General features: G+C 40.2%; 1 protein-coding gene across 1 annotated transcript in view; it reads right to left on the bottom strand.

The window, feature by feature from the left end:
* Positions 1-11,670, bottom strand: part of l(2)10685 (5-methylcytosine rRNA methyltransferase l(2)10685) — a 37,426-nt gene extending 25,756 nt beyond the window's left edge. The window contains exons 1-4 of the mRNA XM_080280795.1: positions 11,437-11,670; positions 8,834-9,016; positions 6,947-7,108; positions 4,777-4,989 (exon numbers count right to left, since the gene is read on the bottom strand). Of these exons, the coding sequence (XP_080136921.1) occupies positions 4,777-4,989; positions 6,947-7,108; positions 8,834-9,016; positions 11,437-11,520 (642 nt within the window). The 5' untranslated portion in view covers positions 11,521-11,670. The remainder of the gene's footprint in view (positions 1-4,776; positions 4,990-6,946; positions 7,109-8,833; positions 9,017-11,436) is intronic.
* Between the last annotated feature and the right edge of the window lie 1,129 nt (positions 11,671-12,799).

Here is a 12,799-nt window from a genome sequence, read left to right as displayed (position 1 = left end):
GGTGTACAGGATATTTTTCTCTCATGGCATCTCTGGCAAATTCCGATAGTGACGAGTTTATTCCTCATGAGGATACTTATTTAGATGTATCAGATGATGATGCAGCAGTGTCTGATGTGTCAGTAAATGACTGTGATCCTGAAAATGATAGCGAAGTTGATGTGAGTGAGGAAGGAGGAGGAAAATAGTAGGGAGCTTAGTGACGCTGCACTCTCGGCAACAAGTGGATCAAGGTCGCCATCACCATCACATGTGTCCACATACTTCATGATTAGCTTACAAGGTACGTAAATAAGCCATCCATCTGTGCAGGACATTTTTTTCAAGCCAGTTTGTACTGTAGTTACCTGGGTAACAGTACTTTAGCATAAGATATGTAAACTTATGTACCATAATGATTTATTTAATAATATTTTTTTTATTACCAACATCATGCTGGGTTTATGTGATCATCAGTATACAAACAAATAAAAAAGAGTGAATAGTTTTGATGTGGCAAAAAATATACACTACCCCTCACACTACGGGAGGGGGAGCTATCAGGTCGGTATGGGGGGTAAACGTAATGTTTACATTTGGGGGAGGGGTCGGTAAAGAAGGGGTTAAAAACAAAAAAAAGTCAGTCTTCTCTATCCACTTCTTGAAACCCTGCAATAACAACATGTATGAATTTTCTGTAAAAGAAATACAAGGTAAGGCAGTGGAGGTTGAAGCAGCCCTAATGACAGAGGGCAGCATTTGGACTCTTCATATTTTCTTGTCTGCAGATGATACTGTATTGTTACGACAAAGGTGAACTGCATGGCTTCGTGAACGAGTTTGGGATAGTGCGTAAAAACAGAAACTAAAGGTGAATGTAGGGAAGAGTCGAGTTATGGTCTTCGAGAGAAATGGTCACTGAATGTACAAAGTGGATGGATGATGAGGAAATGGAAAATATGAGTGCTTTTAAGTACTTGGGTAGTGTGATGAGTAAGGATGGACGTTTGGAGGATGAAGTGCTTGAAAGGGTGCAACAAAAATGAATGGCTCCTGGTTCTTTGAAAGCAGTGATGTGAAATAGGGAAGTGAGCATGGAAGTGAAAAAGTCGCTGCATGACAGTATTGTGATACCAACTCTAACGTATGCTAGAGATGCTTGGACAAGTCAAGAGTGCGAGCAGTGGAAATGAGTTATTTGAGGGAAGAATGTGGAGTTACATGGAGAGATAGACTGACAAATGAGGAAGTGAAGGAGCACTGTGGTGTGGATGTTAATGTGACAGAGAGCATTAGGAAAAATACACCGAGGTGGTTTGGCTATGAGGAAAGGATGGAAAGCGAGGGTCTAATAAGAAGAGTGAATGTGAGAGGTGGAGGGGGGAGGGGGAGACGAAGGGAGAGGCCAAGGATTAGATGGAGAGATGGAGTGAAGTATATGCGAGAGGGGGATGTGAGCTGGGGGGAAGGCAGTGAAATGGCGGGGGACAGAGCAACATGGAGGCGATTTGTCTGTGGCCACTCCTTATGAGATTAAGGCATCTGGCAAAAGAGAGACAGATATACAGCAGATATAGATACGTGAATTCTCTAGACCAATGGTTTTCAAATCTTTTTATATGGGGCACCCCAATAAGAATTATATTTCTAAGGCACATCATTCCTTTTTTCTTTTTTATTATGAGTCCAGCACATAATTTTTCAAGAAGACAGTCCAAAAGCTGTCCAGTAAGAGGCTGCTCACATTAATGAGAATCAAAATTTTTTATCGCAATAAACAGTCGCCCTAGATTAAGGGCAATGACTGTTTAAAAGTTAAATTATCCAAATCTCCATCTTCAGCAAATTTTCGTGGCATACTAGGGAGATAATGGTGGCACACAGTCTAGGAATCACTACTCTAGACCCTTAAAAAATAAAAAGGGTATTCTCAACCCTGCAAAAACAACGCACATATCCTCTAGGTCCTGCAAAACATCATACAAATATTCTCTAGACCATCTATCTCTCTATCTATTGCCAGACGCCTCACTCCCATTTGGGGTGGCCACAAACAAATCGCCTCCAAGTCGCCCTGTCCTCCGCCATTTCACTGCCCTGCTCCCAACTCACACCCCCCTCTCTCATATACCTCTCCACCCCATCCCTCCATCTCATCCTCGGCCTCCCCCTCCCTCTTCCCCCCTCCACCTCACTCACATACACTCTCTTCGTCAGTCTTTCACCCTCCATCCTCTCCACATGGCCAAACCACCTCAGTGTGTTCCTCATAACGCTTCCTATCACATCCACATCCACACCACAATGCTCCTTTATATCCTCATTCGTCAGCCTGTCTCTCCATGTGACTCCACAGGCTCCTCTTAAATAACTCATTTCCACTGCTCTCACTCTTGACTTGTGTCCTTCCAACAACGTCCAAGTTTCACTTCCATACGTTAGAGTTGGTATCACAATACTGTCATGTAGTAACTTTTTCACTTCCATGCTCACTTCTCTGTTTCTTATCACTGCTTTCAAAGAACCAGCAACCTTTCTTCCCTGCTGTACCCTTTCAAGCACTTCACCCTCCAAACCTCCATCCTTACTCATCACACTACCCAAGTACCTAAACGTACTCACATTTTCCAATTCCTCACCATCCAACCTCGCTGTACATTCACTGACTTCACCTCTCTCAAAGACCATCACTTTACTCTTCCCTACATTCACCTTTAGATTCCGTTTCTTACACACTCTCCCAAACTCATCCACCAAGTTTTGCAGCTCCCCTTCGTCTTCACTCAACAACACAGTATCATCTGCAAACAACAGTACAGGGAGTTTCCAAACACTATCCTCTCTCATCAGGGCCACTCCAACATCCACTACCCTACCTTGTACCTCTTTTATTACCCCATCCATGTACAGATTGAACAACCATGGAGACATGACACATCCCTGTTTCAACCCAACTTTCAAAGAGAAAAATTCACTTAGTTCACCATCCACACGCACTGCAGCCTTCGCACCATTGTACATACTCTTCACAGCATTCAACAACTTCCCATCTACTCCATATATTCTTAACACTTTCCACAATCCTTGTCTATCCACCCTGTCATATGCTTTCTCCAAATCCATGAAAGCTGCATACAACTTCTTTCCCTTCTCTAGACCATACTATATATATATATATATATATACACGGAGCCTCTGTGGTACAGTGGTAGAGTATGCATTTTGCACGCTGGTGAGCGCGGGTTCGCCTCCCGCCAGAGTTGTAAAAACTTTGGGAAAGCGTTCACCAAGCCACTTGCTACTTTGGCAGACACAAGGGGTGCTGTGGTTGAACCAGTGTCGCACACTAGTATGCTTGCACCCAATCGGCTTAAGGCGGGCCAATTAAACTTGGTTCAAAGACTACACACACATCCAAAGCTACTACAACACTACAATCACACTCACAAGCACTTCTCACCCTACATACAGTCTCTACCAGACAGCCTAAGCCACTGGGCAGAGATACATTGGCTGTATCGTCCCTGCTTCGGTAGGGATTGGCCGGTCCTGCAGTGGACCTCAACGGCTGATGATGATGATGATGATATATATACACAGTATTTATATACTTATATTTCCATCATCTAAACCAGTGTTGCCTCATGAAGAGCATCGAATCCTGGGGCTAGCAAGTTGGTCCTGACATTTAAGATGAGAGTGACCAGCCTCACTCATCCCTGAGTGGCATTAAGCGAGCAATACACCCCAACCACCCCTTGGATATAAACTTTCACAGGTTCAATCTAACTGGAGTGTCTTAATCGCCCACTAGACCACCAGGCACTCACTCACTCATCTACTCTTATACAAGCTACATACGTTACAACTTCTGTAATGCATTCCACATGACCTTGTCGCATGTTTTTTCAACTATCTGCCTTGCTGCAAAATATGTGATCCACACAACCCCTACCACTCTGGACACTAGTCTGTTCATCACTTATACAACATTCTGATATCTATCTCTTCTCGATCGTTATTCTTACATACCGTACACTACTCCTGCAATACTGAGAAGACTTATTTCACTAACTTTTACCCTCACTTAGGTCGCCTCTACTTTTGTACACAGGTACAATCAGGATATTTCTGCTACTGACAGAATCTGACCCATGTAGACTTTCTGGCATATTTCCCATAAATAGTTCATTGCACTTTCTCCACTACATTTCATTATTTATTTCATCAACACCTGATGCATTTCTGTTCTTCAGCCTCCAAATTGTTTCATGTCTGTCACTGTCACATTCTCTGGCACCATATCCCAATCTTGTTTACCACTGCTCTGCTCATTCCCATCCAGCAGTTTTTCATCATCCAGCAATTTTTCAGAGTCATTTTCATCTGCACTCTATTTCTCCTTTTCTTACATGTTTCTACTTTCACCTTTAAATTTTTTTTCGCTTTTTTCACATTAATTCCTACATTTTTTCACCCATTTCCAAAACAATTTCTCATTTTGGGAATAGCATAATCCTTTTCTTCCAAATTCATTTCTTCATCACTTCTTCACAAATCTCCTTTCCTAATCTCTTTACCCACCTCTTATTCCTTTCCTACAGATGCAGACAAACATATCATTCCACTTTTTAATCAAACAACTAAGAAACTCTTACAAAATATTCTGAAAAAAATGCTGGATATGCTGTGAAAGTCCTTACTCACTGTCTTACTTAACACCCTGAAGAAAATCAATATTTACTGGTACCAGTATGTCTGGAACTGTACATAAAGAAAATCAGTCACTCTTCTCACCTTCAGCTTAGTAGAAGGAACATAGTCCATCATGACCCCACCACTGCTCCCTCCACCAAGACCACCCTCAGATGGGGTGATTAAGCGGTTTGTGAAATCTACATCGGCTGTGCCAAAACTTCCCCCTTTGGCCAGAATGCGCTGACGGTACTCTTCAGGGTAGCGGCTCAATGGCTCTTGATTCTGGAGGGCTGCTATCTCATCATCATCAAGCTGAAGGAGATGAGAGCAACTGATTACTGAAAATTTTTGGCTGTATGTTTTGGATGCGAGAGGGATGTCTGTTGAGCAAGGAAGAGTGGCTGTGCGTGACAGAAATAAATGGAGAGAAATTGTGAATGAATAAGTGATGACGCAGCCCTGAGGGGATATTCTCCCGCATTTGGTCTGATCAGCTAGTCAGGTCAGGTGCGGGTAAGGGGATGGGTCTGTTATGATGTGGCAGGGGTAAACCAGTTCTGCTGTCGGGCCCTGTTGTGGATGTCACTGCTTGCATTGCGCAGTTGACCCTTGTGCGGTGTGATGCGGTGAGGATCTGTCCGTTCTCCCCTTTGGGGCTAAGATGCGAATGAATGTGTTTGAATGGATGAGTAAATGGAGAGTGAGTCGTCCTGTCTCGGCTACCTCCCTTTCCTTGGGGGAAGCAGCCTAGGTATATAGATAGATAGATAGATGTTTTGGATGATGTGTGAATAAGTGTCCTACCCATTTCACTGCGCATGCTAATGATAGTTTCCAAACTCTCATGTTGTACATTTGTTTTCCTTGTTTTTCTACATCCTCCTCCCAAGAACCTCAACCATTCAATTTCTACCTGAGTCATACTGGTTGCAAGTAATGGCTAGAACTGAATTCAAACCATGTCTCATTACTTTCCAAGCTTTTTAGTTTGACAAACCAAAGCATTCTGCTGAATTGTTAAAATTTCAGCTGGCAGCACAGGTGTGATGAAGACGATCCTTGATGAGCCTACAGCTGTTCATCAGTCATCTTTCTGTAATAGGATTTCTCCTATATAGCCCATAAGTTATATAATAAACTGCCATTATTCATATGGCACTGGATATCTGCTGAATCTTTTTAAGGGCAGCTCAAAGCCTTCCCCTTTTCAAGATACTAAGAGTTGGCAAGAACTGTTGTGATGGATGACTATAGGGTTTAATTGCTGCTTTTTTTTTTTTCTTTTCTTTTGATGAAGTTTGTAATGTATGTGAGTGATGTTGCAATTCTTGTGACTGTAAGTGTGTCAATGAATGTCATTAGCTAGTGAATTCCTTACGAAGAACTTGTGCTTTTGAAAAACAAAAAACCAGTTTATTATTATCATTATTATTACCTCACCTCACATCCTTACAATGGGAAAAAAAAGTAATGATGATGATGATGATGTTCTGTTCTACTGCAAACTGATTAATACAGTTGCTGTACTATACATCTCCTGTTAGCAGACAATTCTATTCATGGTATCACATACTGGAGAGACTTTTCAAATTAGTGTGGTTATAGTCCTTCTTAATCCCTTCACTGCTGAGGCATTTTTCTATTCAAGAAAATTAAAAAAAAAAAAATTCAACAGCAGGAAAACTACAAAAACATCCCTGGGTAGAAGGAGTTAACTTATGTGGCTGCAGTGGCCCAGTGGGTTAGAGCACTCCGCTCCAACTGAAGGGTCGGAGGTTTGAGTCCACCCAAGGGTCATTGGTAGACATCAGGAAGGGTATCCGGTCATAAAGTGCTACACACTCCAAACCTAAGTCCTCTAGCCAGGGGCAATACCTAAGTCCTTAGCTAAAAAAAAAAGGGGCCATGGCATTTAAAAAAAAAAAAAAAAAAAAAAAAAAAAAAAAGCACTAACTTCAGCTCAGAGTACCTTCATAAATATCAGTATGCATGAGTGAATGTAGTTGTGCAAAAGGACTTGGTAAATATACAATTCAGCTACTGTACTAATTATACTCCGTCCATTTTAACTTGGGTTAAAATTGCTATCACTCCAGCTTGAATTCTTAAATGTAACAAAAGACTAACTACAATGCAGTGCTAGTCACAAAATAGGTACAATGGAACAGTTAAAGACACCGAGTATGGTACTGTCTTATTCTGTTACTGAACTACAGGTATGTAAAACATGTAGGAAAAATCTTCATAAAGTTAATGTGAAGAATAACACCTCTATAAGTGAAGGTCTGATGGGCTGCTGATCATTGTCATCTGTGGAAATAGCTGAGTTAGCTTCATTACATGATTTCTGAAGATCTTGTTGCTGACTTCTGGTCCTCATTCGCTCAGCACAGCGTTTATATTTGTATCGGATATCCACTGCCCCAAGTTCCTGTAGAAAAACAGATATATTATGCAGTTGTTCACAATGTGCATGTGAAAGTAAAAAATATACAAAAATGTCATAGTTTAAACCCTTCACTATGTGGTCTGCTTTAACTTTTTTTTTTTTTTTTTTTTTTTACACCAGATGATTTTATTTATATTAAAAGATACTTTCTGAACCAGAGACGCCAAGCTGTAGGAGGACTACTGGGCCTTGAGAGCAGGCTTTGAAGCCTATCCCCAGAGTTGTAAAAAAAAAAAGTACAACCCTCCTTAACCCATTTCAATACTAAATGTACAGTACTTTTCATTTTGCATAAAGCTGTCCAGTGGCAGTAAGAATACCATTTAATGTTAATGTTACTGTCGGTTCACTCCAGTCTGTTGGGCCAAATTGACCCATCCACTGCAGGTGAGCAACTGCTTCTGAGGGGCCATCCTACAGGTGAAGTAGAGCAAATACATTGCGTAGGAATGGCACACACATGTGGTACACAATGCCTCACCAGGGTTGGACTAGGATCCTTCTCATGGCAAGGTGCAGGATATATATGCAGGTCTGACTCTTAGGTTGATGCTGCTGCTGCCCACCCAGGGTGCACACTGCCACTATATGTGGGATCCTCATCATTGCCAGAGTAAAATGTTGAAAGAGATTGTGTGTACTGTAATACAGGTTACATCTTCAATCAAACTATATGCAGTATAGGTCTACCTGTACCTGCCATTGTAACAGTACCATATTATTATTACAGGTACACTATTATAATAATGACAGTTGATTATACAGCAGAAGTCCGATTTTTCGGCATCTATAGGACCAGGCAAGTGCCGAAAAATCAAAATTGCCGAATTATCAAAAACCCTACCCACTCAGTACTTTATATGTTTCGATGAACACTATCATCACTACTCATATCATTACAAATGTGTTTGGAGAGATTACTGTTTACTGTTTGATACTGTACAATACTGTAATGAATACAGTACTATACATGAATATGAAAAATAAAGAATGTAGTGAACATACTGTATATAAATGTAATGATACAGTAGGCCTACAAGTTCACATGCACTTACCTAAACTTATAGTAGGTTCCTTATTTACATATGTACAAAAGAACGGGTTGATTGGAGTCTGCTACTGCTGGAAGAAGTCCCCAGCAGTAGAGGGGACGAAAAAAATCAGAAAATCTGCCGAACGATCAGAGATTTTCGTAAATGGGACTATTTCTCAAAACTGCCGAAATGTCAGATTTGCCGGGGAATTGGATGCCGAAGAATTGGACTTTTACTGTATACGTCATTCCATTTATCTGTAGTTAAGTTATAAGGGTAATCAGAACACTAAAATTTGTGACACTTGAAAAAATCCTAAGAATCTCTTTTCATGCTTCAATGTAACCTATATGGACTTCTATCAAACTGCTAATTAAGAGATGGATATAACATAGAAAAGTATAAATGCTACAATAAAAAAAGGCATTAAAAATGAGCATTAAAGTCAACATATGAACATCTAAGTAACAATACAGCATCTGTTCAGTGCACAGATGACTGCAATATACAGTACTGTATAAAATATTGACAAGATTATGAAATGTCGGACACAGTATTTATTTATTTATATATTCATCACCTACAACATTTAAAAAAACTTTGTGTTACTCTGCACATAATACTCCTATCTTCCCAGCTGAAAATAAAGAATTTGTACAGTACAGTACAATACCTCAAATTCTTCTACAATCCCCTCATGGTTGGCAAAGTTGTTAATGACAGCTATGTATTTTTGCTTTGATTGAAGAGCTAACCGTATTGAAGGCCATCTCGATCCATAAACTGGTGGGTAGGCAACATCAAAATATTCTTGTGCCCGCTCAGTATTTGTGGTCTTTGACCAACTCTTTTTGTCCTGAAATCAAGAGAGAAATATATTAGGATGCCACATTCCAAAGGAGGGTCAGCAACAAAAAGGAGCATAAGTAAGTGGGTCTGTATTGCATTAAGAGGTGCATACTTGTACTGGATTTGAGATGTCCTTTGAAATATAATGTTTGATTTTTAGTACCTGTACATTATTTGAACAGACAAAGCTGCTAGCTAGAGTTTGTTTAATTCTACGGCCTAATACTGCTTCAGTAAAACAAAAGTGTACAATAGTAAGGTTAAAGTAACACCAAGTTGTAATACAGTATCTGTACAAAAAATAAATAAATAAATACTAATAATAATACCATAATACAAATCATGAGTTTACGAAAATGAGAGCCCATTCTCATACAACAGCTACATAAAAATCATTATCAGGCATCTGACAATCCAGTGGTTAGAATGCTGCAGTTGGACTAATGGTATGACCTTAATTCCCAAAAGGTGACTGGTGGATTTAGAACACACATTATTAATAAGGTCATCAACACCTTGGCACTGTACTGGATTATGTTACCCTAGCCTTAGACCCCTAAATTTTGAAGGGGGTAATACAGGACTGACTGACAGTTTTAATATTGTAATTAAAAAAGTTTCAATAAAATATAACATCTTATCATCAGAGATTAAAAAAACAACAAAAGTGAAAGACTGGACGGAGATGCATGAATCATGTTTAACTGTAGTAAGAGGTGATGGAGAGGCAAATCTTGTTGTGCCACTAATGTGACTGGTGTTTGGGCTGCCTGGTTACACAAACATCCTTCACTCCCCTACCTATCCCCCAGTAGAGGATGGTGGACTGTGGAAGAAGGACATCTTTGACCTGAGGTCCACTAGGTTCACATTCAGATGGGCCTGGGATTGCAACTAAACAATAATAACAAAAATAATAATAATAATAGTGCAACTACTACTACTATACTGAGGGCTTCTGTTCTGGTTCCTAGAGCAAAGTCAAGATTTCTAGACCTGCAAAAATACTGAATCTGTTCAGTCACTCTCCGGCCTCAAGTTTTACCATTGGACTACCTCAGTTACATAAGATAACCTCTAACCTACAAAGATACCTTACTAATGATTCTTCTTCCTACCAGATGAATTTGCTTAATTTAGGGGATAATCTAGGCTACAGTGTATTTAACTTCTCCAGCTCAAAAAATATATCCTAAGCTGAACAAAAGTCACTGTAGTTACCCAGTTAGATTTCACTGCCCCTCTGGTTAGATTTCCACCACTATTTATGGTTTTTAAATTACGTACAGTACAGTGCATCTGAGTTTGTCTGATGCACTGTACCCCCCACACTCCCTGACAATACTGACCATCTCAGCACATTCAAACCTTAACTTCAAAATGCAGAAATCGTATCTTGTTGTTTTGAGATAAAAATGAAGATGGTTGTCGAGCAAATCAATCTTTAAAAATCCTAACAGAGGGCTGTATCCCCCAGACTCCCCTCCAACATTAACCACTTCATCTCGTTCAAACTTAACCGTTAAAATGCAGAAATCACACCTTCTTAAGGGCTGTCCAGCATGCACTGAACTGTACTATAAATACTTGTCTGTTCTGCAATTACATGGTACCGTGGTTTACAGCTAAGACAGTCAACTGCTCTTGATAACACTCTGTGATCTCTTAATAAGTCAATAACTGCACCATCTTCTTCAAACATCCACCAGCCTTTTATTAACTGATTTCAGAGTACAGGAGACGTGGCTGCTCACACAAGTGATGTGCGCTTACATTTGTATTGGAAGACCCAATAGATGCACTCTCATTGGCTTCCCTGCTTCAACCTGATTGGCCAGCACATCTGCCTTGTTTGTACACCAAAGCGTCTCCATTTGATCCCCTCCATAGGCGAAGGTCAGATTAAAATGTTATGTAAAACAGTTACTGTTCAACTGTGACAACTACCAGTATGGTACTTATATTGGAAAAAGGTATGCAGATGGTGAGACCTATAAACTTACAAGGAAATGCCTACATTTGTGGTTGTCTGACTTGGCAAATTGTCCACCTAAACTATCTCTTATGTAAATACATTTTCCTCGTATACTGATGGATCCTCTTCATACCTAAAAATGCACTTCTGTACACCTGTAAAAAGTCACCAGGAATTCAAAGGTAGGTAAACACTTCTTAATTTTTAAGAGGTGGTCCTATGTCTCCTTAGGGATCACCCAGTATTGTACAGTTTCCAAACAGGTATCAGAAAATCTACAGTACCAATAACCTGTAGCTGTCATTACTACTGTATGATAATACAGTACAGTTTCCACATAGCAGCTATCTAAAAAACCTACAGTACCGGTAACCTTTAGTTGTTACTGTTTTATGGTAACACTGGTAATACTGTGGAGTTAAGTTTTTTGGGTCCTTATATTATGGGATTACCTTTTTTCTAAAACGTTTATGAAGCTGCCACAATAACGTCTTCGTATTCTTGCATGCAGTTCGAGGATAAATGACAGAAAACATTCTGCGGTGTTACTTGACGATAGCTACCTGCCCGTCCACAAAACAGTTTCTAGACATGTGTACCCCTCCTCAAAAAAAGAAAATAAAAGTTGCTCCACTGACGTTAGCTGGAGATAAACTTGACCTTGGATACCTATGCTTACAACTGATCTACATGGATACAGGTATTTAGGATTGTCTGGCAATGAGCCATGTGTACACCGTATCGTCTGTCTGTTTACTAGCAAGTATGACAAAAACCTATCGAGTTCCGTGTCCCCTGTCAAACTTTGAATAATTGATTGAAATTTTTATTGTTGTAAAGGTTTGTGGTAGGTTGGGATACTCACCATCCACTCACTCGATGTAGTGCTGCTTTGGGTGTCTGCCCTTTTCTCTCTTCCTTCCTCTTCTGTCTTTCCTTCATTCTTTCCTCGTCCTTCTGTCTTGAAGTGACTTTACACTCCCTCTTCCGTCTTTCTTTCCTTCGTTCTTTCCTCTTCCTTCTGCCTATTGGTGACTACACTGAGTGACAAGCCAAATGGCTTCCTGTACACGACTACGCTGGGTGGTAAACTGAGCCGGTGCAGGCTTATATCCAAGAAGAGGTTGGGGTTTATTGCTCACGTAATGCCACTCAGGGATAAGTGAGGCTGGTCACTATCATCTTCAGTGTCAGGACCAATTTGTCTAGCCCCGGGATCTTACGCTCCTCATGGGGCAACATGAGTTTAGATGATGGATGCATGGATAGTAAAGGTATACAGAGTACATAATTTATACAACAAAATGAGGTGGTGGGTCTTATCACACACGTTTGTATAAAATGAAATTTTCTTTACTGTATTGTTCAAGTTGCCTAATAACTGCCTTGGAAAAAAAAAAAAAAAATGTATTTAATGACAACGACAGAAGAGTCTGCTGAAACCTTTAACTTACCGCCCGAGAGGCTTGGGTAGGTATATATAAAGGGGTCTCTGAGTATGGTGTCACAGTGTTCTTGGAAACCTTCGAAGGTTAAGGCATAGGTTGTTTTATACGCTTGTATACTTATCTTGTATATACCAAGTACTATTTCAAATATTAGTGTAACTTGCAAAAACTATTAAAATGAAGGCATACGAAATTCCGCTGGAATTCGTCCAAAAAGATCAGGTCTATCTGATGGCAGAGGTAATGATGGAAGGTGTGAACGTTCCATTTGTTGTTGATACAGGTGCTCCTAACACGATAGTCACGGGTAAGTTTTTGGAGTGTTGCGGGTTATTGGAAGTTCTGCGTCCTAAGTTGCGTCCATCGC

The sequence above is a fragment of the Coenobita brevimanus genome, chromosome 86 (assembly GCF_032717465.1).
Source record: "Coenobita brevimanus isolate Jiangsu-jjx chromosome 86, ASM3271746v2, whole genome shotgun sequence".
NCBI classification, from domain to species: Eukaryota; Metazoa; Arthropoda; class Malacostraca; order Decapoda; family Coenobitidae; genus Coenobita; species Coenobita brevimanus.
This window is presented reverse-complemented; position numbering and strand designations above follow the sequence as displayed.